Below are 27,433 nucleotides of genomic sequence, written 5' to 3'. Positions count from 1 at the left end.
TCGAATTCCATCAGATTGCTCGAGCATTCTCATGACACCCACTACCCATGCGTAGCTCTATGAGCGAGCTTGCCCTTGGTTCAGTCCCAAGTATTACAAGCTAGGGGTGTTCACATAGCATGTAAAGGCTTAGGGGGGAGCCTGACTTCTCCTAGCACTGCACAGTCGGAGCACAGTGCATACACCTGTAATCTATCACTCCGGAGGTGGAGGTGGCAGGACCAGAACCCTGCTCCAGGTCTGCTTTGGCGACAGCGTGACTCAGAGACCAGCCTGAGTACATGAAAACGTGTTTCAGATAAATAGACAAACACTTAGGGGTATCAACAAAAATTCCCATTTAATCAGGGACATCGGAATTATTTTCACAGTAAAGTAAACGAACACAATCTTACCGTGGGTGCACAGTGGAGAGGCAAGTTCTGTATTGTTGAACTATGTCCCCTATATTTTGGAAAACAATCCATGGGAAGTGAAGCCCAGTAGTCAATAAAGTGTTTAATTTGGAAATGCAAATATTTATCGATCCGATTTTCAATTTTGTGGACAGTGAAGATCTCATGAGGGACAAAACAGTACTTAATTGAAAAAAAAAAAAAGCAGGGAGCGGATGGGGAGGACCCAACACACAGGAGGGCTGTTTTCTGACATCCTATTTATTTACATTGACACTGGATTACATCTAAGTAAGCTGACCTTTATAATTAAAGACATGTAGCCAGGCGTAGTGGCGCATTTCGGGGCACCCAGAGATACCTAGCGGGGCTTTGTCTCAAAAAGAGAACCCTCGTGGGCGTGTCCTACGACATTTCATACAACAACCTTCCTGACTCTTTCAGGGAAAAAAAAGTAAAGTTCCGGATTGGGGACAGCTGATGCTGGCTAGCTTGCTTGGTTTAGGACTCTTCAGGAACTGAACCCTTCTTCCTGTGGGTCTCTACTACAAGGTCTCCTACATCCATTAGGATTCCCAGGGGTTGAGCGAGCACAGTGCAAAGCCCGAGGCTTAATTCCCGAGCCCAGCTTTCCTAAAGTCACTCTGAGGCCAGTGATTTTTGAGCACTGTATTTTCCAGAGTTTCGGTTTCGTTACTTGGGAAACCGGAACAATGTATCTGTTTAAGAAGGTCCCTAAGAAGATGAACCCGGCCTGTGAGTGAAGAGCCCGGTTTTCAGCTCCCCCAGATGTTAGTTATTATCGCCATTAAAGGACATGGAATCCGTTCCAATTGCACAGGAGCTTGCAAAAAGCCTCCTTGACACTTTCCGTCGCAACTTGACCCGGAGCTTAATCTGGTTGTCAAGCCCGAGGGTTGCGGTGTCCCCGCGGCAGCTTGGGGCAGGGTCACCCACGCGGTCGGCGCGGTTAGTGCCGCGTTCTCTCTAGATCCGCAGCTTCCCCATGATCCTCCCACCCGCGTCTCCGTAGCAGGACCGCGATGTTCCTCGCCTTTGGGGTGGCGAGGGCAGGAGGGTGTGGGCGGGGGCGGAGCTGGACCGGGTGGGGGTGGGGTAAAGCGAGAGGCGTGGCTTGACGCGGAGGGCGTGGCCTGGGCCTCCGGGCGTTCCGGGCGGCCGATGCCCGAAGCTGGTGAACTGGTAGTTGGCAGAGCCCGGTGCACTCGGCCCGCAGCCTGCACGCGCCGTGGTGCGAGCTGCACCCTCGGGTCCCGGCGGCTCTAGGGCCGGACTCGCGTCCCTGCATCTCAACAGGTCAAGGGAGGTGACGAGGACGCCCCAGCCGGGACTGGAGGATCGAAGGAGCTAGAAGGTAAGCCGAACTCTGCGTACCCGGGGTTGGGGGTCTGGGGTCCTCCTGGTCCCCGGCGCCGCAGTCGCGAACTTTTCGGCAGCCAGGCTGCCCCGCACGCTAACTCAAGGCCAGCCTTGCCACTTTCCGGGTAGGAACCTTTCGGCAGAATGGAGCAGAAGACAGGCGCGCGCCGCCCCTGTCTGCGGTTCCGCTGCAGGTAGCTTCTAGAAACCCACGGGGACGAGGACCTGAGAGGTCGCTTGTTCACCCTCGCCCCCTTGAGCCTCGTGTCCTGTGGGAAAATGTCCCGTTGTTGGAGGCTGGTCCCTGAGTTGCGTAACCCGGAGTCCGAGAAGTTTCTTGAGTACAGCCAGGTTCTTCCCTCCTCCGCTTCCGACTCTCCTACCCCAGCATCTGGCAGGAGATTAGTGGTACCTACTGATCCCCTCTAATTGTGATGGAGAGGAGGTGTGGGGCGGTGGTCAGCATCCTCCAGGCAGAAAAAGTTGGAGGCACTTCTGAGAACTGCTGTTCCGGACGGAGGGAGTCGGCGTTTTAAGAATAAGGATCGGCTAGTTTCTTTGGACGCTACCCCCAACCCCCACTGTTCTCTCTCCAATGTCGGGTCCTTGGTGATTGAGTCTCTAACCCTCGGTTAGTGAGTTAGAGGGGCACGGTTCGAGGGGGAGTACGAATCATACGCTTCCCGTGTGGAACCCTACTTCCATGAACGGAGCCCTGAGGGACCTTCCAGCGTCTTGCGGTTTGGGTTTTCTCCATCAATACTGTTATGCAAATCGTCCTAAGACCCTTGGCTTTGGAGGTTGTGGCTGTGTCCGAATCTTCCGAGAACCAGACAGAGCTGGCGGAAAGCCCTGACTGCCGGCGGTTCCATTGCCTTGCATTGTACTCTTTTGAAGTGTAGGGTGGGATAATTTTAATCCTGTTGGTGCGCCATGGGGGGTATGGCCGGCCGCTGAGGAACTTGGCACATTGAAAACCTTCAGTGCGGAACCGTGAACCGAGATGCAGACGCATTGCTGCCTGGGACAGTTGCAAAGTGAGAATTCGGCGCTCTGCAGTGGAGTCACTGAGGAGTCCTAGGAGTGGGCTCTGCGCAGGACTCAGGACAAGGTCATGCGGAATGCAGGAAGGTGGGGGTGGGCGGGAGCCCTCGCGCAGACCTGGGCGGTGTGAGGCTGGTGGTCTTAGATGGGGGCCCGCAAAGGGGAAAGACTCAACTTCTTCCCTGCGGCTTACAAACACCTAGCTACGGCCTTGCTTGAGTGTTTGCTTCCTCTGTCTAATGTATTTCCTTAGCTTGCCTTTCATCTTTAGTGGGAAGGATTCCGTGAGTGGGTATTCTAGAAATAGATTCACAAGTGATTGAAAATTCTCCATGGCTTGCTTTCTCCACTTAAAGGTGATTTCTTGACTGTGGAGAAGATAAACATGCCTGAAAGGAAAGGGGAGAATGGAAAGCTAACAATCCCGGGGAGAATTGGAGAAAAGGTAAATTCTAATTAAAACTAGGGGAACGCATTAGAATTCTGTGTGTCCGAGGAGAGCAAGAACCTAGGACGGAAAGTCTTTGAGGTGAGAAAGGTCAAAGTGAGAGAGACGTAGGAGACCGAGTTTAGACAGGGGTGATTGTTTCTAGTTTTGAAATATCCCAGTTTACTGACTTCGGGAATGTGGGACTAGCTGGTTTGATCCTGGGATTATCTTTTGCCGTCTGCAGAAGGAAGCTGGACTGTTACACACTGGCATTAATATACCTTATTCATTCAGTGCAGAAAGTGCATTTCTATAGGGCCCATGGCTTTGGTCATTTGTGTAACTCTTCGACCTTGCAAAAAGACAGTTTTGATGAATCATGTTGTCTTCGGTGAGGATACAAAAATCACCCAAAGGTGGTACAGAGTAGCAAAATAAAAGTCCAGACTATTTTAAATACTGTTTTTCTTGCCATATGCAGAACAAGTTGCCCTCCCACCACTTTCCCCCAAAAAAGTCAGTGTTCCGTTATGGGGTAATCAGGCAGTATCATAACCCACTGTTTCTCTGGCTTCCTACTTGGTTTAACTGAATTTTGTAAAGCGCTGGTTCAGCTAACAGGTGGCGGTGACAGTGATGTTCCTCCTGTTCTTCATCCTCTCTCTGCCTCCTTTTCATCCTTCTGGTTTTTATTTTGTTTTTGATTTTTCAAAGAATCTCACTATGTAGCTCAGGCAGCCTTTGTGATCCTCCTGCCTCAGCCTCTGCTGAGGTTACAGGCCACTACACTCAATCAGCACTCCTAGACGTCCAGTTAAGATATACATATATTTGGGTCTGGAGAGATGACTCAGTAGTTGAGAGCACTGGCTGCTCTTCCAGAGGATGCCAGTTCAATTCCCAGCACTCACATGGCAGCCCACAACTGTTCATAACTCCAGTTCCATGGTAATCAACACCCTAACACAAGCATGCAAGCAAAACACCAATACATATAAAATAAAAAGTAAACACACTTATGAATTGTAGTTTTGTTAGACACCTATTTTTTGCTTGTTTTTTGTTTTTCCAGACAAGAGTTTCTCTGTGTAATCCTGGCCATCCTTAAATTCACTCTGTGGACTATTCAGGAAATTCACAGAGATCCTCCTGCTTCTACCTCCTAGGTGCTAGGATCAAAGGCCTGCCCCACACACTCGGCATACACCAATACATATTTATCCATAAATTTGTTCAGTTAGTTACTCTCTTCAGTGTTGAAAAAAAAAGGTAGAAAATTGTTCTTTCTTCCCTTGTGTTTTGAGACAAGGTCTTGGTCTGTAGTCCAAGCTGAACTAGAATTTGCTACATAGCCTAGAGTGGTCTCAAATTTAGCACTGTATTGCCTTGACTTCCCATGAGCTGGGATTATAGGCATGAGCTATGATGTCTGCCTCCTTTGCTGTTTGCAGATAAGTCTTTAGATATTTTGTTTGCGCTGTAACAAAGAAAGCTTGCCTGAAGACCAGAGTGTGGAACTGGTCACTCTAGTTCGAGGGTAATCAACACTCTCACATTAGTTAGCCATAGAGAGACCAGGCAATGGTGGCACACACTTTTAATCCCAGCACTCAGCAGATAGAAGTTGACAGACGTCTGTTAGTTCAAGGCCACCCTGGGCTACACAAAACTGAATCAGTTTAAAAGAGAAACAGAAGAGAAACAGAGCTCACACCTTTAATCCCAGCACTAGGTGGGTGGGGACAGGAGTGATGTAACTGGGTGGAGAGAGGAATATGGGGGTGGGAGGAGACAGGTACTTATCGCATTCGGTCTGAGCTTTCGCGGAGACAGGCCAGAGACAGGATTGCCCCTTTGGTCTGAGGATTCAGTAGGGCAAGCAGCCTCTCTGGTGCTGGCCGCACTGCTTCTCTGATCATCTGACTCCGGGTTTTTGTTAATACTAATTAGAATTCGAGCTATAGAGTGTATCTTTATTTTATGTGTACGAGTGCTTGTCTACAAGTATGTTAGTGTACCCACGTGCATGTGGTGCCCGCAGAAGCCAGGAGGTGGTGGCAGAGCCCTTGAAACTGTCTTCTGGCTTCTGTGGGCCCTACATGCGAGAGGGGGGAGGGCTTACAGCCATATAGGTGCTGGGAACTGAACGTGGGTCCTCTGAGAGCAGCAAGGGACCTTAACCATTGAGCCATTTCTCCAGCCCCATCCAAACAGATTCTTACTATGTAGCTGAAACTAGACTGGAGCTCAAGAACCTCCTGCCTCAGCTTTTGAAGCACTGGGATTGTTGGTGTGCCCCGCCACACAGACAGCTTAAAATCAAGCTTTTGAAAAGAAACGGGTTTTTATTACTTTTGAAAAACCAGTGGAAAGAGTTCCATGCTCAGCTCTCATCAAATCTGCATAATCTCTCATGGAGTTAGTTGAATGTTAAAATCTAAGTCCTGAAATAGCCCTATATTTTCACTTTTTAAAAGTCAAAACTGGGCTGCAGAGATGGCTCAGTAGTTAAAGAACACTGGTTTTTGCTGTTCTTCCAGAGGACCTGGGTTTAGTTCCCAGTAGGCACACAACTCTAGCTCCAAGGTCTCTGACGCCCTTCCATGCCCCCTCTCATATATATGTTTGAGACAGGGTTTCTTCATGTAACAGCTCTGCCTGTCTTGAAACTGTCTTTGTAGACCAGGCTGGCCTGGAACTCAGAGATCTCAGAGAGCCACCTACCCTCTACCTCCGAGTGCTGGGATTAAAGGGGACAAGGGACTTGAATCTCGGATTGTATTAAAAAAATCAGTTAAATAAATGTGACCCATTTATGAACAGTCTACCGCAGCATGGGACATAAATGTGAAATATGTGGTCCTTAATAGGTATAGGTATTTTATTAATGATTAACTCTCTCTGTTTTTCTCCCTCGTGTGTGGCATATATGCAGGTAGGTGTGTGGGTATGAGCATCTGTGTGTATTCATATACAGTCCAGAGGAGGATGCTAGGTGTCCTGTGTTATGGCTCCCACTTTATTCCTTCGAGAACAGAGTCAAACACTGAGTTGGAGCTTGACTGGCACCCCAGCTTTTCACATGAACCCTAGAGCTTTGAAGGCGGATCCTCATGCTTGCCCAGCTAAGCCACATCTCTAACCTTTATTTTATTTATTTATTTTTGAGATAGGGTTTTCTGTAGCTGGCCAAAACTGTGTATATACCTGGGAATTGAACCATGGACCTGGTGCGTGCTAGGCAAGCACTCTACACACTAACTGAGCTATGCCTGCAGCCACGGCCCCTCTGATACTTAATTTCTGGTGTTTGAAACTTGTTATAGCAGAGTTGATACTGTGTGACAGGCCGTCCCTGCTGCTAATGAGTTCCTCTTTCCTGCCTGGGGACAGCTCTCCTTTAGTAGTATTCTCAAGGGGAGGACAGTCAGCTGACGGTCTCAAATTATCTGGCCCATTTTAAACATGACTAAGTGTTCCTTGTTAGAATGAATTTTTCCTACTGAAAGAGTTTTGTGCCAAGTGGAGCCTGAAGGAAATAATGCTATGAAATCTCTTGTTTATTCCTGGTCCTTCTTCAGTGTGCCAGACAGCGATCTAAGCGTGACACTGGTGAGCCTGGGTCCACAGAAGAGCGATCAGGTACATTCCCGGAGAGCCCTTCTGGGTTGATTTCCATGACACACGATGCACACCTCTTTGTGACTCTGGAGCTGGAGTTCATTTTCCCTTTTAAAATCAGGAAACCGAGCTGCAGCTGAACGCCTTGACTCTGCGAGTTGAAGCCCGGCTGTACTTTCTAGCGTGGTACACTCTGTTGGCTGTGCTGATATGTGGTTTCCTGTTTTTCAAGAATTACAGCTTGACTCTAAAATATAAATAGTCTTTCCCCTTGGCTAAGTAATTCTTTCTCATCGCTATGGGAGTGAAGAGGTAAGCATTTTCATCCAGCATTCCAGGTATATATATAATGTGTGCCCCCAAAGGAGAATGTTACGCAGACCTATTTGACAGAGAAATTGTATCTCTGCACTGAGCGTCTTAGCCTTGCTGGGCCTGTTGTACAAGTCTGTAACCCCAGCCGTTCAGAAGGCAGAGACAGGAGAATCACAAGTTCAAAGGGAGGAACTAGAGAGATGGCTCAGTGGTTATGAGCACTGGCTGCTCTTCCAGATGACCCAGATTTGATTCTCAGTACCAACATGGCAACTCCTAATGCCCTCTAACCATCCAGTCTCAGGCAATCCAAAACCTTCCTCTGGCCTCTGTGGACAATGCCTGTACATGGCACATGCATGCACAGACTCATGCATGCAAAGCAGACCGTCATATGCATAAAATAAATAAAACCTCAAAAAAACAACAAACTCAATGGTATCCTGAATAACTTACTTATGAAGTAAGACCTATTCTTAAAATACTGCTAGGCATGATGGCTCAGACTTTTAATCCCAGTGCTTGGAAGACAGAGGCAGGCTGATCTCTGTGAGCTCAAGGCCAGTTCAGTCTATGCGTCCTGAGATCTGTCTTACAAAACAGGTACCGATGACAAATCAATCAAAAAGGGCTGGGCGTATAGCACTGTGGTTGAATAGGTCTCTTTCCTGGGACGACACTGGGGATAGATAGCCTACTCGTGAAAAGACCGAGTCTCAAAAGCAAGGTGGAACCATCATCCATGTGGCCCTCTGGCCTCTGTCCATGTGCACCTTACAAACTGGCTCCTTCAGTTCAGAAAAGCCATTCTTGAGTTCATGAAAGCTCCGTTTTGGCTTTCAAGAATACATGTCTGAGTAAATCCCTCATCCCTGCACTGTTTCCTTTAGCCTTGTCTATGCGTTGAGTGTGTATGTTGTTGTGGTGATCATCGGGGTCTCCTGACGGGCTTCGTAGCCCCCGATGATCCCATTAGTGCTAGAGTGCTTGATTTGGGTGTGTCTGGGATGCGGGTGCAGAATTTGCATGTGTAACCAGGAGCTGTTGCTGTTTCTATTTCTGGAACCAGCTTTAGCACCACTGCGTATAGCAGAGGTGTATCAGCATGGCTCTGAGCTGGATGTGCAGACTTATGGTCTTGAGTGTACCTCCTGCCACTTGTCAGATCTTAGGCAGAGCAGTTAACTTCCGGTCAAGGATTGTGAAGGTGCGATGTTATCCTGCTCACAGGCCAGCAGATTAACCTGCCACAGTCTCCAGGACTTCAGGGTGTCATTCATAACCGTAGCTGCTGCACCAGTAATTTGTTTTCTTTTTCTAAGCTCCAGTTTACACAGGGCTTGCCTGCAGACTCAGGGAGCTGTGTTCCAGGACGGAATCCAGAGCCCAGGGAATCCCATCGTGTATAATTGGCAGGACAGCTGCTCTGTACTCCGGGGGAGTGGAGTTAGTGTCTTGATTACTCCATATAATAAACATGCTCCCCTTTACTGGAGAAATAGACTCTAGCTGTCATCTACAAGCTGTCTTCCACACATACATTCTTGAGGACAACCTGTATCGTAGACACTTTGTGTCTCTGCTGGTATGACATGCCACAGACCTGAGAATTGTCTCTAAGATAAGGGAGTGACATAGTAGTAGCTGCCATGTCCCTGCTAGGTAGCTGAGTAGGTTAAGGCACTAAATGTGAGGGTACTTGGAACAGAACATTATAAATGCTACTTGTAATATGTGTGTGGCATTTTTACCCATGAGGGGAAGGTAGTGTTGGCTTTATCCTATTTTTATTCTCTTACTTTGTATGTGTATGTATGTGCAGATATCCACAACATATATGTGGAGGTAAGAGGACAGCTTGTGGGGGGGGTTGGTTCCCTCCATCCAACATGTGGATTTTAGGGACCAAACTCAGGTTGCCAGGCTTGGTAGCAATTGTGTTTTACCCACTGAGCCATTTCTCTGGCCGTCTTTCCTTTCCTTTTGTTTTGTCTTGTTTGTAGAGACAGGGTTTCTCTGTAGCTCTGGCTGTCCTGGAATTCACTCTGTAGACCAGGCTGGCCTAGAACTCACAGAGAGCGGCCTGCATCTGCCTCCTGAGTAATAAATAAGTATAGGGATGAGAGCAATGTTTACTGATCCTCCAGAGGAGCCATTTCCATTCTCAGAGCCACATGGCAGTTCACAACTGTGGCAGGCGTTGGCACGGCGGGCGTTTCACCCTCCTCTCTCTGCTTCCTGCTCAAGGTTAGAGCTGCGAGCTCTCAGCTGCTGCTGCTGCCATACCCTGCTTACCAACACCTCCCCGCTATGGTGAACTCTTGTCTTGGGGGAAAAATATATAAAATATTTAAAATATATGTGTATATATTCCCACCCCCACTGTCTCTGAGGTAGGGTTTTGCTATATATCAATGACTAGCCTTGAACTCAGGATCTGGAATGCTGGGATTATAGGTGTGCATTACCACGCCTAGCTCATATTATTCTTTCAAATTGGATTCAGTCTCAACTGTTGCTTACACCTATGATTAATTCCTTCTAGGACTAGGCTGGGAGGTTGTGGGACACAGTAGGGGATTAATTAAGGAGAGCACCAAAATTATCCACCAAGAATAGAAAAATTCATTATCTGGGGATCACAAACCAAGGCTACGCTCTTGATTTCCATCTCTGAAAGTCACACTTTTAAGTTAAACTTTTTTGGTTTTTCAAGGCAGGGTTTCTCTGTAGCTATGGAGCCTGTCCTGGAACTAGCTCTGTAGGCCAGGTTGGCCTCGAACTCAGAGATCCACCTGCCTCTGCCTTAGGACTGCTGGGATTAAAGGCATGTGCCACCACTGCCTGGCAAGTCAAACTTTTCTATTCAGTCCATTTTCTTCTTTGTAATTGTGTGTGTGTGTGTGTGTGTGTGTGTGTGTGTGTGTGTGTGTATGAAACCCCATGATCACAAAAACTTATTTCTTTTCATTGTAGGTTTGCTGTATTAGTCGGGGAACTCCCAAGGGACAGAGCTGATAGAATTTCTTAGAGTGGTTTACAGGCTGTGGTCCTTGTAGTCCAGCAATGCAGTTCTGACGGGAGGGCCAAGGATGCAATAATCAGTCCTTAAACCCTTGGGCCGAATGTCCCTGCAGTGGGTTCTAACAGTGTCCTTTCACGGGGGCTGCCACCAAAAGGTGTGGCCCAGGGGTCTTCTAACCCAAAGTGATCTGGATTCAGGGTGGGTCTTCCACCTAAAATAATCCAACCAAGAGAAAACCTCGCAGGTGCCCTCGCTCTGCTTGGGTTTTAGTTAGAGATTAGTCAAGCTGACAACAAGATTGGCCATCGCACATAAGTTGCTGTGTTTGATGCCGCTCTGACTTGTTCCCTAGGGGTGTTATGGGGTGTGAAATTTCTTCTCCCCCTCCAATTGACTGCAATTGCAAATTTCTTTGATGGAGGACTTAAGTACTTTCCCTTCCTCAAGTTTCTACTTCTAACGGGAGGGCTTTCCACAGTGATCTGCAATCGAACGTGGCCACTTCACGATGTTCAGGTCCTGCCTCCAAGTTCCACTGCCATGTAACTGGACATCACTTATAAGACCCGGATGTGTTTTTCTGGTTGTCTGGTGAATATTTGGCCTAGCTTGCTTTTGCTCCTCGGCCAGACTGTAATCTCTATTATCTTCCTCTTGAGCCATGGTTACAGAATTGAACATTTCACTTCTACCCTTTCTCTGCAGATGCCAGCCCTGCATTTTTAAAGAAAACAAACAAAACAAAACAGGGTTTCAACCCTCCAGCCCTGGCTGCCTGGCTGGATATTTGCCTTACAGTGATGTCAAACTTACAGCCTTCTTCTGAGTGCCCACTGATGTAATAGTGACAGGAACATCACAGGAGTAACCAACTTTCTGATTGAATTTAAGGCCCGATGTGTAAGATGAAATCCATTCCCAGTACTGCTATTCCTGTCTTGCCACAAACCTGTTGCGAGACAGATCACAGACCCTAGGGGAAAATGTAAACAACCTTCCTGTTAAAAGTGCATAGTATTAAACTGACTCCTAAAAACCTTGACTTAACATTATGCCCATAAGTTAGTGCATCTCTCGGCCCTTATCTATGACAGTTCCATTTGCAGTTGACGGTGATTAATACACTGGCCCACAACTGGGCATGGTGCAGAGGAGACTGCTGAATTCAGTCCTAAATGGGACCTCTGTATCACCCCTCTCCTCTCCTCTTATGGCTCAAGAATCTTTGGAGAAGGGGCCGAAAGATAATAGATACAAAGGTGGTAGATAACTATAAGGGAGCTGTTTTCTGGGCACTGCAAGTCGGTTGTACACATGATCTCAGTGCTGGTGAGAGCATGCCCCAGCATTGTGTCAGCTCAGGTCACACAGAAATCTCAGTACAGGGAGTGGAAGTGGACACAAAGTCCCACCTGTAACTGAGGGGATGCTGGTTATTGACAGCTGCCAGGAGAGGGAGCTCCCCCCCCCCCCCCCCGCCGGTAAAGGACTGTTTCTGTGGAAGGCTACACATCCAGAAATATACGAGCATCACAAACTGGACTCAGTTGATTTAAAATTAGAAGAAGAAGAAAAGATACAAAGGTGGGTGAATAGGGAAGGGGCAGTTCTATCAGAACCCATTGTACAAAATTCTCAAAGAACTACCCAAAATGAAAAAAACAGAAAGTATACTTCTCAGTAGCTGGAGTTTCTCAATGTGTATCAAATTTCCTGCCCCTCCCTCCTCAGTATAGCATACAAATATGGAGCAGACCCAAAATATGAACTAAGCATTTATTTGGCTAAACCTCTGAGATTGGGAGGCAAATTTGCCAGTGTAGCATATTCAGCCAGGCACGTGCAACCCCTGACCCAGAACAGCTATGAATGTGGCCCAAAACAAAAACTTAATTAAACCATTTTGACACACACTCCCCACCCCATAAATAGATTGAACTGTTCTTGACGTGGACTTTGTAATGATGCTGTCCTGTCACCATGACAAAAGGTTGCTCATTCCTGCTGGGAGACTCTTTACTGGACTTCGCTCTGTAAAGTCTGTCTACCATAGCCATTAATTCACAAATCATAGCCTCGGGGAATAAAATGTAAACATTAGAACTAGAGTTTGCATTTCTTTGAGGGGATTTTCTTTTTTTTTCAAGACAGGGTTCCTCTATTTTACAGCCCTGACTGTCCTGGAATTTGTTCTGTAGACCAGGCTAGCCTCAGACTTACAGAGATCTGCCTGCCTCTGCCTCCCAAGTGCTGGAATTAAAGGCGTGCACCATCACTGCCCAATCATTTTTTTTATAAATTAAACTCATATACTAGTGTGTACTAAGAAAAAAATTAAAATATGATCTATGCCATTTTTCTCCCTAACACCCATTGCTATTTGTTCTTGTTGCCATGGACCCCAATTCTGTGTAGAGCTGCATTTGTCCTGCCTTAACTGCTGGCTCTCATCCTCTGCCGTTCCACGTCCTGAGCCACCTGCCTCTGGGGATGCCAGAAGGAGATCATTTCCTAGATGTGGATTTTTGATGATCTAGATGTTTTTTGGAATAGTTTTCCTTTCCTGACATAAGGGAAGAATTTGGACAGCCCATCCATATTCCCTGTTTTCTTCATTTTTGCCTTGACTGTGAGTTAGATATCTGGCTGTAGCATCAGTCTTTTGCCCCTTAAGAAGACCAAGCGTGATGAGGAGAACAGCAGAGCCTAGTGCGTTCCTGATGCCCTGACTGAGTAGCTGAAAGTCTCCTGCCCGGAGCCAGCCTCCTGGACTAGCTGTAGAAGACACATGAACTTGAGTCCAATGGTTTTTAACCTTGTTACCAAGTGCATTGTTAATTCTTGCAGTTATTCTGGAAGAGAGTTGGGGCTGTTGAAGAGCTGTGGAAAGCATCTTAGGTCCCTGAGCTTCAGGAGTCAAGAATGGCCTTTCTCAGAGTGTCCCTCAACTGGGCACTGAGTCATGGCCGAGGGGAGCAAGCTGGACATTGTGTGTGTGCTGGGATCTGGAAGCATAGCCTCTGCCTGGGAGTTGGCTGGGAAAACTGTGCTCCATTGCAAGTGACCTTGGGGAGATAGAGGAGTTTAAATGGTCCAGTCTGAAGTGGGGTGGAATTCTGGAAAATGGAAGAGGAAAAAAAAAGCGTCACTCATGAGTCACCCCAACACGTTGCCTGTTACCGAGCGATGGCTGTTCCTGGGAAGAAGAGCTGGGGTGGAGGCGGGGCCAGGAGTGCCTAGTACAGGAGCCCTCGAGCTTCTAACCCTGCGGAAACTAGGTCGTGATCTAGGCTCTAAGACCAGATTAGTGCACTTCGTCAATTCAAAAGTGGAATCTTTTAGCAATGCCCAGATCAACCTGACCAATCCCGACCAACAGTACTGCTTAGGAAGGGCTCAATAGAAGTTAGCATTGCACTAGAACTCTTCTTGTTTTTATGATGGTGATGATGTAATAAAATTAATATAAAAAGTTTACAAACTTCAGGAAGGCCTTTCTTCTTCTCTTTCTTTCTTTCTTTTCTTTTTTTTTTTTTTTTTTGGAAATGAGATTCTCTGTGTAGTCCTGGTTCCTGGCTCTCCTGCAACTTGCTCTGTAGACCAACTCAGAGATCTGGTTGCCTTTGCCTTTTGAACGCTGGCATTAAAGGCATGCACCACCACCATGTGGCTCAGAAGGTCCTTTTCTTTTTTTTTAATTTTTAAATTTATTGATATTTTGTGTGTGAGTGCTCTATATGTATACCTCCATGCCAAAAGAGGGCATCAGATCCTATTATAGATGGTTGTGAGCCACCATGTGGTTGCTGGGAATCCAACCCAGGCAGGGCCTTGTGTATATTAGGCAAGTGTTATTGCATCTCAGCCCTCACAGGACTGCACACATTTGTGCATGCATGTGTGTGCACACAAATACACACAGCTTTGTTTTTCCTTTAAGGTGGTGGAATGGGTCTACTAGCCCTGGCTGGTCTCAAACTCACTGACCTTGAACTCTTCCTCCCTCAGCCTTCTGGGCCACCACATTCTGCATCATGTGATAAGAGATGCTAACCTGGATGCTGGGCAGATGGCTCAGTGGTTAGGAACACTGACTGCTCTTCTAGAGGACCTGGGGTCAATTCTTAGCACCCACATGGTAGCTCAGAAGTGTCTGTAACTCCAGTTCCAGGGGATCAAATTCCATATTCCAGCCACCATGGGCACCAGGCACACAGATATACACACAGGCAAAACACCCATACATAGACATAAAATAAAAACAAATAAATCTAATTGCTGGACCTAGTGGTGAACCCTTTTTAATTCCAGTACTCAGGAGGTAGAGACAGACGAATAAATCTCTAAGATTTCAGGGCCAACCTGGTCTACATAGTGAGTTCCAGGATATAGTGAGGCCCTGTCTCAACAAAAAAACAAACAAGGAGCTGGAGAGATGGCTCAGGTTAAGAGCATTGCCTGCTCTTCCAAAGGTCCTGAGTTCAATTCCCAGCAACCACATGGTGGCTCACAGCCATCTGTAATGAGGTCTGGTGCCCTCTTCTGGCCTTCAGGCATACATGCAGACAGAATATTGTATACATAATAAATAAATAAATATTTTTTAAAAAAACAAACAATTAAGGAAATTTGGAAAGAGAGCTGCCAACCTAAACTATGTGCATGGTTTCTTGGTGTGATCTTTACGGTGATATCCTGGTTATCCTGGGCCTATCTTCTCACCTCACGGTACATCTGATCTAGTGGGTATGCACTGGCTGTGCAAACCACATGAGCACAGCAGACAGATCTTGTAGACAGAATCAGTCTTTCCTGTGAGATTAAGCCCCGCGTTCTAGCGGCACAGTCATCTCGCTCCTCCTTCTGTGGTTTTGGAAAGCTTCTGCCCCTAGCTAAGTAGGGGATGTGATTCTCACAGGCTGTGCTGGCTTCCCTTCTTACGCACGCACCTAGGTGGCTGTTAGCACTCCTGCAGCCTTCCTCTTTTCAGTGTCTAGGACCATCTTGAATTGGTGGTCAGGGCTTGCTCCTCTGTCCTTTGATGACTGCTAACTACAATGTTTCCTTAGCATTCCATTCTCTAATCAGTCTCTCTGTGAAATTTCCACAGCCTCCCTCAGTTCCTCTCTGGCCTTCTCCACCCCAGTTTTGTTCTTCTCTGTAGCAGCTTTTAGGGCAGAATATCTCTTTTGCTTAACATTTCTTTGTTTTTTGTCCCCGTCATACATGCATCTAGGACACTAGTCGTGGCAGTGGTGTCTGGTGCTTGTTGCCTGGTGTAGAAGTTAGGAGTCTGTTTCAGTTTTGTTTTGTTGTTGTGATAGACGCTATAACAAAAGCAACTGAAGCTCGGGTGGTGGCGGTACCTGCCTTGATCCCTGGAGGCAGATCTCTGTGCATTTGAGGTCAGCCTGGTCTACAAAGCAAGTTCCAGGACAGTCAGAATTTTTACACAGAGAAGCCTTTTCAAAAAAGAAAGGAAGGAAGGAAGAAAAGCAACTTAAGAAAGGATTTATTTGGTGATTCATAATTCCTGGTTTCAGTTCTTCATCGTGGGAAAGTCAAGATGGCAGGGTGAAGCAGCTGGTCACATGACCTCCATAATCAAGAGCAAAGAGCAGTGACTTCATAGACGCGCAAGCGCCCAGTTGGCTCACTTTCTCTTCTCATGCAGTTCAGCATCCTTTGCCTAGGGGATGGTGCAACTCACAGTGGGCAGCTCTTCCCACTTCAGTTAAAACAGAATTCTCACTGACAGGACCACAGAGCAGCCTAATCTAGACAGCCCCTCAATGAGATTCCCAAGCCATGTGTCACGTTAATGACTTAGAGCCCTTGATGGATAGACACGCTTGATGTACAGTTTGGGCTTCATAAAAACAGAACCACATGTGGGAGTGCCATTGTAAACTCTTCAGATGCCTCTACAGAAGTATTATCAAGGATAATGGCAACAGAATTTTTTATTAATTTATTAGTTTTTATTGATTATTTTCTGTGTTTAAGAAAGTGAGTGAGAGCGGAGAGGGAGGGAGGAAGGTGGGAGAAAGAGAGAAAAGGGAGGCAAAGTCGGGGGCAGGGGCAGGATGAAAAGGGATGTGGAGTTGGAGATTGTAGAGTTCTTGCCCAAGGCTCTGTTCCTGCCTGGAGGCAAGACTCCAAAAGTCTGACCCTGAAAACCTTAGAGCTCTCCTGGGGAGAGAGAAAGGCAATGTTGTATCTGCTGCCTTGTAGCCTTTTGGGAGAGGAGATAATAGTAACAAATAATATCTACTAGTATGGAAACATTGTAGTTAGCAGTTTACCATTTCATGGACAGGGACGTCAAAGGCCTTACTTATCAGCATTGCCAGTAGAACTGTGTAGGATTCTACAGTGTTTCAGCCCGAGAAGAAACTGTAACAGTTAAGAAATCAAAGCAGGCAATTGAAAATGGTTACAGATTTCATGTAGTGTTGCCATTTGTATCAAATTGTGATAGGTCATTAAGGTAATTTGGCAACCCACCTTTGTCTTTACAAATGCTTGGAAAAACAAAACAAAACAAAACAAACCACTGAAGCAAGTTAGCTTAAGTCCAGCCAATTTACAGATAGATAGGCAGGGAAAGGAAACAGCTGCTGGTATTTACTCAGAAAGTTATTCCTAGACACACAGATAGCACCAAGGCCGCCGGCCCAGATTGTGGAACAAATGTCTTTTCCTAAAACCCAGGCTCATTTTCAGAGAATGCACCAAGAATTTTATTTTAAGTCAGCATGTAGCACATGCCTGTAATTGTAGCTCATAGGAAGTAGAGGCAGAAGGATCAGGCAACCTCTATTGTATAGTGATTTTGAGACCCTGTTTAAAATTGAAGAAGAAAAGGGAGAAAGAGGAGGAGATTAAGATTGCCATTTGGATTTATTTGTTTGAGTATTTGAGACAGAGTCTTGGCTATATGCTTAGCCCAACCTTGAACTCTCACCAAATTATAGGCATGTGCCTTCATGCCTAGCCAACCTACACTTTCAAAAAATTAAATTAATAAATACAGGCACTGTGTACCCCTTTGCCCTGCTGAGACAGCAGCAGGCATGTCACAGTGGCTGGGGTATATGGCCCATATATTCCTTTTTTAAAACATTGCATTATTACATGACGATCAGCTGGTTTTGTTTGTTTGTTTTCAAGCTCAATACCTTTTCTCCTCTTCTCTTAGTTCTGTTGAGGATGCTAACGCAATCTGTGACCTGGAGTTGATAGCATTAAACCCAGTCTCTCATCTATAAAATGAGATATTAGTGTTTACTTTGAAAGCTTATCATACTGTTTATATGAAACATCATTTTTCAAAGGGCTTAATATAATGCTTGGCACAAAGTTGACGCTAGAAAAATTATGGTATTTCCTTCCCTCTTTCCCATCATAAACCTATGCATATTTTTTTCTTTCTGAAATTACTTTGAGTATCAGCCTTAAAATTCATAATAATGTTTGGCTTCTGAAATATGCTAGCTATTTTGTTCATGTACTTTGGAAGTTAGTGAAGAATTATTTTCTTTCTTCTAAAAAATTTTATTTTATTTGTCTTTTTGAGACAGGATTTCTCTGTGTAATAGTCCTGGCTGTCCTGAAACTCGTTTTTTTTAGACCAAGCTGACCTTGAACTCACTGAGATCCTCTAGCCTCTGCCCCAAGTGCTGGGACTAAAGGCATGCACCACTACTGCCCAGCTTCTAAAAGATTTGTACTCTTTGAGAATGTCAAATCATACATTTTGAGTACCCCAACTCCTCCCAGATTCATCCTCATCTCCCCACCCCCAACTTTATGTTTTCTTTTTTAATTGTTGTTGATATCCCATGGACTTCAGTTTGTGCCGCCCTCTACTGTGTGGGGGACCCATCCCTTGGAAGATGGTCTATCCACCAGGAACCACACCCTTGAAAACTGACTGCCCAGAGCGCCTTGGTTAGGGGTGAAGGCTAACACACCCTTTTCACTCCGTGATCCAGTGTTGACAGTGATCCTGCCCAGGTCTGTGCCGACAACCATGGCTGCAGAGTAGTCCCTGAGTCCCATGGTCCTGCCATGTCCAGCAGGTCTGTGCAGACAACCACGGCTGCTGTGTCCCTGAGTGCCGTGGTCCCGTCGTGTCCAGAAGACACTGTTGTGCTTCAGGTCTGACCTTTGGCTCTTACCATTTTTTTGTTCCTTTTTCTGAGCTAGCCCCAAGTCTTAGGGAGGGGGTGTGATGATATAGATGGTCCATTTGGTGTAAGCCTTCCACTAACCCTCCTTCTCTCACTAACCCCTCTTTTCCATACTGTGACCAGTTATAAAATTCTGGGTTAACTGCCATCCACGTAAAGAAACTTACATCACCGATGAGATCTGAGAGCTGTGTTGTCATTGGGTAGAGAGCTACAAATTTAGAAGACAGCTTGATACTATGTCCATGGAAGAGAATAAATAATAGTCGGTTTGCTAGATGTGGTGGCATATATTTATAATCTCAGCACTTAAGAGGCAGAGACAGGCTAATCTCTGTGAGTTCTAGACCAGCCTGATCGGCATAGTGAGTTCCAGGCTGTCCAAGGCTACACAGTGTGACCCTGTCCCAAATACACACAGTAGTGGATTCACCCATGTGACCTGGGAGCCCCCAACCATGGATTCTTGGCCAGATTTACAGTACCAGGCATGTGTTTGCTCTTGTATAGAGGCCTTAGATCCAAGCAGAATCCATTTGTCTACTGCTGTATCTGTGAGCACACATTTCCGGTCTAGTCATTATTGCAGTTCACTCGATTCACAGCCGAGGAAGCCACTGATGTTTTCTTTACCTCCCGGCAGCCTGCACAGTGCCTCCCAGTACTACGAAAGCTGAGTGGTAGGAAGGAAGCTTCCTGGTCAGTACCCATGACAACTGTGTAATATCTTCAGCAATAGGGTCTTACCATGAAGTTCTGGTGGTCAACCAAGAGCTATGGCGATCGGCTGTATTGTTTGGGGTAGGGGAGGGAGTCTCATGGACACCACTAGCCAACAACTTAGTGGAAGGTATTCCACACCTGGCACTGGGTCCAATTAAATTCCATACAAATATCTGGAAGTTTAATAAGAGAAAGTTTCTATGTCTTTTTCAAAGTCCTTATTAGTTATCCCTATCCAATACCCTGCTCTGCTCTGCCCCCATCTCTCTCCCTCGCCACTATTTCCCTTTCCCCTCATGGCACCTGTGTTCTACTCTTCTCGCTCCCTTAAGGTCTGGGGGAGGGGGGAGTTGGAGAGGAGTTGGGGGGAGATGGCGCACACCTTTAATCTCAGCACTTAGGAGGTCAAGGCAGGCAGATCTCTGAGTTTGAGGCCAGCCTGGTCTACAGGGTTCCAGGACACCTGTGACTACACAGAGAAACCATGTCTTGAAACAAACAAACAACCAAACAAAAAAGGATCTTCCTTTCCTTCCCAACAACGGTCCCTTTCTGATTTCCTGTGCACTGAGTGTTGTCCTAACTTAACACCCAGATCTTAAGATGTGATGCTAAGATCCACATATGAGTGAGAATGTAGTGTTTGTCTTTCTGGGTCTGGGCTATCTCAACCATTTTACCACAGATTTCATTTTTCTTTACAGCTGAGTGAAATTTCTTGAAGAACGTTCACCACATTCTCATTATCCATTCCTTAGTTGATGGGATGAGTCTGTGTCTCTGTAGTCGGAAATAGAGTTCTTTGGGTATATGCCCAGGAGTGGTGTAGTAGGGTTAGAAAGTGGATCTATTTCTGGTTTCCCGAGAAAATGTCACATTGATTTCCATAGTGGCTGAGCCAATATGTACCTCCGGCAATGTATGAGGGTTCCCTGATTCCCAACATTTGTTGCTTTTTCTTGCCTCAATCTCAGCCATTCTGTCTGGGTTAACATGGTATCTCAAAAAAGTTTTTATTTTCTTTTCCCTGATAGCTAAGAACGATGAACATTTTTTTTAAAACAATATTTTTTAGCCACTTCTATTTCTGAGAGCCATTTTCTAATTCAAATGTGAGCCCTGACTTCTCGCCTCCAGGATGGTTGCTAGTTGGGTGTACCCACGTGTTTACTCGTGAGCTCTGCTTACAGCTGCTGTTTCTCTTCCAGATGAGCACCTTCCACTGACCAACAACGATGGCGTTCAAGGACAGCAGCAGCAGCAGCAGGTAAGCAGGGAGTCCACAATCCAAAAGAGTTGAACATTTAAAGTGACATTTTACTTCAGAATCTGATCTTCACAGAAGTCCCAATGGGGCATGGGGCCTCTTGCCTATAATTCCAGCACTCTAGAGTCTGAGGCCAGCTCGGGCCACACAGAGTTATAGGTCAGCCGGGGTTCTGTCAAGAGACCAGGTCTCAAAAAGTCAAGCAAGTAAACTTGACAAACCAATTCGGTAAACCAGGCGTGGTGGTGCATGCCCTTAATTCCAACACTTGGGAGGCAGAGGCAGGCGGATCTCTGGATGTTTGGGGAGTGTGATAGTACACACTTGTTGAAGGGCTGGAGAGGTCAAGATGAGGGATTATCAGAAGTTCAGGGCCCGTCAAGAATATACACTGGTATGTGGGGGGGAGTGAGGCTGCTATTTAGTTCACCAAATTCCATGTTCGGAATACTGGCTCATGCGTCACTGGTTCCAGGGAACACTCACTGAGGCTGTGCTGAAACAAATGTCCTTATGTGTGCCTCGGTGGATGGAATTTTCTAATCCTTGTCTTATACTCCCCTCATCTCTTCTACCCAGCATGTTCTGCTTGAGTCTCCTTTTTTTGTACTAAGGGGCAGGTGTTTCTTGTGTAGTGTGTATTTTCTACCTTCATGATGTGTGTTTGTATTAGCCAACTTTTTGATGCAGTCTTGAAGAATAATTCAGTGGACATCGAGAAAGAATTTTCAATAAAATGAAAAAGTTATCTAAATTAGCTATTAAAAACACACAGAAAGAAAGAAAGAAAGAAAGAAAGAAAGAAAGAAAGAAAGAAAGAAAGGCAAGGCAAGGCAAGACAGAAGGAAAGAAAGAAGGAACTGACTCAAACTACTCAATAAATATTTTTTGAATGCGAGGGGTTGGAGCCTAGAAACTCAGGACATTGTCTGTCCTTGCCCTGAAGAATCATTTGTGGATTCAGTGTCAGGTGACTCAGCTGTGAAGCGTACATTCTCTTCCCCACTACAGGGACAGCATGGGACCTTCAAAGACCTCAGCGGAAAGGACTCTCATTTGTCTTTGGTTTGATCATAATTTTGGCTACACATAAGTCTTGAATTTTTGCATAAATGTCTTGTCGTTTATAGATTGGTTTTGATGGCACTTCCAAAGGTCTTTCCTACTCCACGTCTGTGGAAAGTGATGTATTCTGTATTCTTAACTGACATTTAAATGCTTTCTGTCTTTTTCATTTAAATGAGAATTTGTAAGCTGGTGGTTTGTGGGATGAATCTGGTGTACACGTCGGCTTTGGTGAGTGTAGGGCCCAGCCGTGAGTACTCAATAGAGACCACCCAGACACCACCCAGGAACAGACTATCCAAGGGGAAATACCTAAAATTCCAGCCATTATAGACGTTGATCACCTCCCGTCCCTTAGCCTAGCACACACCCATTACTTGTCACTGAGACACCCCTAGATAAATGTCAACCAATCAGGGGTCCTGAACCTTAGAAATCCCCTCACCCCCAACCTCTGCTATGGTAAAAACCTCACCCCAACTGGGCTCATGGCTCTCCAACCTCACTGCTATATTGGATGGATGGATGGTCCAAGGTCGAACTTGAATAAAGGCTCTTTGTTTTTGTAGACTCAATGATGGTTTGAGGGGGGGGAGACCCTGTGATCTCAACATAACAGCAAGGGCTACACAGAGAAATTCTGCCTTGAAACCCCTTCCCCCCAAAAAAGAATTTTTTTTGACAGAGCTATATTTTAAACATCCTTTCCTTTAAATTTTTCTTATTGCATTTATTTATTTGTGTGTGTGTGTGTGTGTGTGTATGTGTGTATGTGTGTATGTAGTACACGGGCACGTGCACACCACAGATGTGTGTAGAGGAAGAACACTTTGCAGTGTGCAGGAGTTGATTCCTTCTTTCCACTGTGTGGGTTCCAGAGATGGAACTCGTTTGCCAGGTTTCATGACTTTCCTTTACCACTGAGCCACCTCACAGTGCCTCCAAGCACCATTTAGGCTAAGTTTGGAGGAAAAGGCTCGTATTGATGAGGACAAATGGCCGTGTGAGCAGCTAGTTCAAATTCAAGCCACATTCTCAGTCCCCCTATCTTTGAATTGCTTTGACTGGAGTTTCTGATTGGTTTTTCCCCCTTACTGAAGCAGAACCTTTTTTTTTTTCTTTTGGTTTTATTTCACTCATGAGTTCGTTTTTTTTTTTTTTAACCCATTTTAAATCAGTCACCGTGACTTCTCATTTTCTTCTTTGAATCTTAAAGGTAAATTTAAATTTTTCATACCGTGCACTAAATTGTCTTCTGGGGTTGGGCCCAGGTGTGGCAGTGGGACCAGAATAAGCTGAGAGATAGTCAGGATATGTTTGTTTCATAGCTGAGGAAAATAGATTTTATTTCACAGTCTCCTGCTCGAGTTTGGGTATGATTTAACTGTCTCCATGAAGGGGTTCTTGTCAGAGAATCTGATGAGTTTTTCGGTGTTCATGAAACCCTGGGGGATTGCATTCTATGATCCCTGCTCTGGCCAGTGCCTCTCTCCCGCAGAAAGCCTCCAGCACCAAGTGATTCTCCTAATTGAGAAGAGTGCCCAATTACTGAGGAAGCTACAAGGTGTTAAAGCAGATTAGCGCCTATTATTCCGACAGATTTTCCCAGGCTGAGTAAACCAGGGACTAAGTCCTACATGCTTACTGAAGAGATTAATGGTCCTTGGCCATGGTTTTGTGTTTTTTTCCCTCTGAAATAGCGATTGGTTTGGGCATTGTAAAGAATCCACACCTGGAAACATGAACCGGGAGTGTGAAGAAGGTCCTTGAGGTTTTCAAGCTTCAACCTAACTTACAAGCTTCATGCTGTTGCTTGCTGCTGCTGGCACAGGACTTGGCCTTCCGGTGTTAAAGAAACACGGTGCTAATTGGCAGGTTCATGTCATTGTCCCCTGCAGCTTTAAATGAGTCAGTCCAGATTGATGGCCTTAGGAAGGCTTAGTTTGGGGTCTGTCCCAGACAAGGGAGAATCATTTTTATAATTACTTTCTGAAGGGTCGGTTAATTTAGTGGCGGGAGATTAAATTGTAGAAGTAGAAGCAGTGAAGGCTTGCCCGGTAAAGAAGATTAGGTCTCCTCAGCTCAGTCACCACCAAGGTCACATCCCGCTCACAGTGGGGGTCCGAGACCAGCTGCTGTGGGGGCCTCTTCTGTGACGTGGATAGAAAGGTGGATTGATTGATTGGCTTTTAGAGCCGTGTTGAAGCCGGCTAAGGGCATCACGCACATAAAGCGCTTATCGATGTGCCTGGACCATCTTACACCACAGTCTGGCACCAGTTTGCCACTCCGCCAAGGTAGTGTGGAGTCTTGCATGGACGTTCATTCTCCTTCAACAGGCAGGGTTTGGTTAGCACCCAGAGCCTAGAAAAGAGGAGAAACTTCTAGAACGGCGTCAGTGGGAAGGACCTTGAGAGGCTGACGCGGAGGCACAGGTCGCAGACCAATTACCACCACTGCTTGCTCCCAGACTACTGCTCAGTACCTCTGTAAATTATTCGTCCCAAGTACACAAGCGAGGCACACAACAGGAGGTAGCCCAACGTCTGTGTTCACTGTAATCTAGTTCATCTTTAAGAATGGCTGTGGGGGGGTGCGGGGGGAGTCCAGCGGTGGCGGCACGTACCTTTTATTCCAGCTCTGGGAGGCAGAGGTAGACCTCTGTGAGTTTGAGGCTAGCCTGCCTAGTCTACAAAGCAAGTTCCAGGACAGCCAGGGCTACACAGAGAAATTCTGTCTTGAAAAAAACCACGAACAAACAAACAAACAAGTAAAAAGTACCTGTGGGGTTGCCCCAACTCACACAAAGAACTAACCATAAAAAGTATTCTGTCATAAAATATTTTCTCTTCTCTATCAATCAGTTGAGGTGTAATTTATACACCTTTAAAGAAGAGAGGCTAACACTTTAGCCCACTTTTATTCTTTAATATTTGTTTAATTTTATGTGTATGTAATTTTATGTGTATGGTTATTTTGCCTGCTTGTATGTATATGTACTATGTGCATGCCTGGTACCCATGGAGACCAGAAGAGGGCACTGGACGCCACGCTGGGGTTGGGAGCAGAACCTGGGCTCTTGCCAGAGTAACTGGGGCTCTCAACTGCTAAGCCATCTCCCCAACTCCATGATAGTCCACCTTTAGAGCATCTCTCATCACTAGAAGGTGAAGTTGTTGTTTTGTAGCTAACCCAGGTACCCCCTCCTCACCTATGTAATGATATTAAGCATTCGCCAGCTTGATACTTTCATCTGCTCTGCATGGTTTATACATATGTACATGTGTGTTGTAGCATGCATTTATTTCATTCCTTTTTATTGCCAAGTAACACGCCGCTGTCTAGGTTGTTGTCTTTTTCTTGCTGTTCATTGTCTTCTACTCTGAATAACGCGCATGTGTTCTGTGTGGGTGGAGGGCGGGCGTTCAGGAGAGGGATTGTGTGCTTGTGAGGCAGATGCGTCCAGGGGCACCTACAGATTATTCTAAGCACTCGGTTTTAGAGGCAGGAGGTGGTTTCAGGATCATTTGCATGTGGCTTGCCTCTCTGCCTTCAGCCCCAGCTGTACAAACGCTGACAAGCGGAAGCCGATGACTTAATCTATTCCTTGCTGTCTGTGTAATGCACCCTGTCCAGGCCTCCCTATCTGCTTAGGTGTGAATGAGCAGGCTGCATGTTTTTGGACTCCTGCTGGATGCGAAGGCAGGAAGAATTCACTTCTTTTTGAACAGCTTCAGCTGTGCTGAGTCCTAGTCTGTGAAACTGGTTAGGAGCTTCCTTCAGAATTCAGAGACCAGAGTTAGAATTGCAATCCTGCTTCCCCCTAATTTTCACAAGTTTGGGGGACATAATTTCACATCTCGACTTTTGTTTATTGTCCTCGTAGTCCTGGGAATAGGAAAGGCACAGTGAGTGTGTGGCTAAGGCCACGGGACGCTGGGCCACTAGCGTCGTGGGAGCTGGAACATTTTGAGCTACAGTAAAAACATTAACCCAAGGCCCTGTGCGTTTTCATTTCCTCTTTGACCAACTGGCCCTAACTCCTTCCCCTTAAGAAGCCTTTTCCAGCCAGCAGCGGAGAATACTGTTCTCTTCTATCTTAAAAAAGATTTAAGTCAGGCAGTGGTGGCACACGCCTTTAATCGCAGCACTCTGGAGGCAGAGGCAGGTGGATCTCTGTGAGTTGCAGGGAGTTCCAGGAGAGTGAGGGCTACAGAGAGACCCTGTCTTGAAAAACAAAACAACAGCAGAAAGATTTAAAGGAGGCTGGCAAGAGGCGCAGTGAGTGAAGGGGCTGCGGTCAAGCCTGGCAACCTGATTCCAACCCCCAGGACCCATGTGGTAGGAGAGAACAGACTCCCAAAGTCGTCATGCCCTGACTTCCACAGGGTGGGTAGACAACAAACAGAGAAATATAATAACAAACCTTTTAAAAGATTCAGTGGCCTTGGGTACTCTTCCTAGCAGACACACAAATAAACCTCGGGCAAGACGTGGTGGCACATGCCTTTGATCCCAGCACTCAAGGATCGGAGACAGCAGATCTCTGTGAATTTGAGGCCAGTGTGCTGGTATATATAGAGAGGTCCCAGGCCAGCCAAAGTCACATAGTGAGACTGTCTCAAAAATGAATAAAGAATAAAGAAATTGGTGTAAAATAGACAGCATGTATTTATTTAGTCAAGGTGTTAATAGATTGTTATAGTAAAGCAAACATGCCTTATTAAAGCAACCGAAAGGGGAATTATTATTATTATTATTATTATTATTATTATTTTATGTTTTTGAGACAGGTTGGTCTCTGTGCAGTCCTAGCTGTCCTGGAACTTGCTTTGTAGACCGGGTTGGCCTCAAACTCAGAAATCCACCTGCCTCTGCCTCCCAGTGCTGGGATTAAAGGCCTGTGCCACCACTACCGGACTAAAAGAGGAATTATTGAAGATACATTGTTTCTCTTTTGCTTATTTTTCAGAGACAGGGTTTCACTTTGTAGTCTTGGCTGGCCTGAAACTGTCTACATAGACCAGGCTGACCCAGAACTCAGAGATCAGCCTGACTCCCATATGCTGGGATTAAAGGCGTGGTCTATCTCACCCTGCCCCAAGAAAAGCTTTTTAAATGTCTTGAAATCTCTTGTTTCCTGGCAAAAGCTGCTGAAGCTCACACACTGCCGTAGGTCTCTCATGTCAGGTCCTGTTTTGGAACGTGCATTCTGCGTTTTGTGTGGTGAGGGCGCTGTCGGCTCGAGGATGCTTATGGAAGGAGGTATGTCCCACGTTGTGTAGTATCTGTTAGCTTCCTGTGGGGGCCTTGGCTGCGTTTCTGTACAGAGGTGGGGGTTGCTCGCCACTCTAGGGTTTGGTTTGGCATTGTCTGGAACTGGTTAGTCATGGAACTTGGGGAGCAAGTTCCTTGCAGACTCATAGGACAGTCCCAGCTTGCTGCTAGCTCTGTCAGTGCCCCAGGTCGAGCCCCGTGATTTTATTGCCAGTTTCCTGATAAATGGAAGCTAACTCAAAAGCTGGGTGAGAGTCAACATGAGGGTAGTTGCTTGCAGTTGTCCAGTTGTCCTGGAGTGTTCTGGATGTCTCATTGGTGCTGAAACGATCCAGGGTCTTGAGCCTTCCCTATTCCACCCTTGACTAGGTGTCCTTTCTAAAGGGGCCTGCTGCCTCCTAGCCCGGTTTATTTACCAGAGTTCTCATAAAGCTGTCCTCTGGCATCCTCGTGTGTGTGGTGGCGTACACAAGCATGCACACACAATACATAAATAAGAAATAAACACTTTTAAAAAACATTTATTTACTTTTATTTCATTTGCATTGGTATTTTGTTTGCATGTGTATCTGTGTGAGGGTGTCAGATCTTGGAGTTACAGACAATAGTTAGCTGGTTGCTGAGAACTGAACCTCAGTCCTGGAAGAAGAGTCATTGCTCTTAACCACTGAACCGTCTCTCCAGCCCAGTAAACAG

The 27,433-nt window shown here is 46.0% G+C and overlaps 1 protein-coding gene across 3 annotated transcripts in view; it reads left to right on the top strand.

Moving 5' to 3' along the window:
* The first annotated feature begins 1,588 nt into the window (after positions 1–1,588).
* Positions 1,589–27,433, top strand: part of Aff1 (ALF transcription elongation factor 1) — a 160,191-nt gene continuing 134,346 nt past the window's right edge. The window contains exons 1-3 of one of the 3 annotated variants that reach the window (XM_087908823.1): positions 1,589–1,770; positions 3,176–3,264; positions 20,337–20,395. In XM_087908823.1, the coding sequence (XP_087764949.1) occupies positions 20,364–20,395 (32 nt within the window). In that variant the 5' untranslated portion in view covers positions 1,589–1,770; positions 3,176–3,264; positions 20,337–20,363. The remainder of the gene's footprint in view (positions 1,771–3,175; positions 3,265–20,336; positions 20,396–27,433) is intronic. The other 2 variants (XM_087908822.1, XM_087908824.1) reach the window with 2 other exon arrangements.

The sequence above is a fragment of the Myodes glareolus genome, chromosome 8, assembly GCF_982192425.1.
Source record: "Myodes glareolus chromosome 8, mMyoGla1.1, whole genome shotgun sequence".
Taxonomy (NCBI): Eukaryota; Metazoa; Chordata; class Mammalia; order Rodentia; family Cricetidae; genus Myodes; species Myodes glareolus.
The sequence above is the reverse complement of the archived record's forward strand: the minus strand, read 5'-3'. Positions and strand labels throughout refer to the sequence as shown.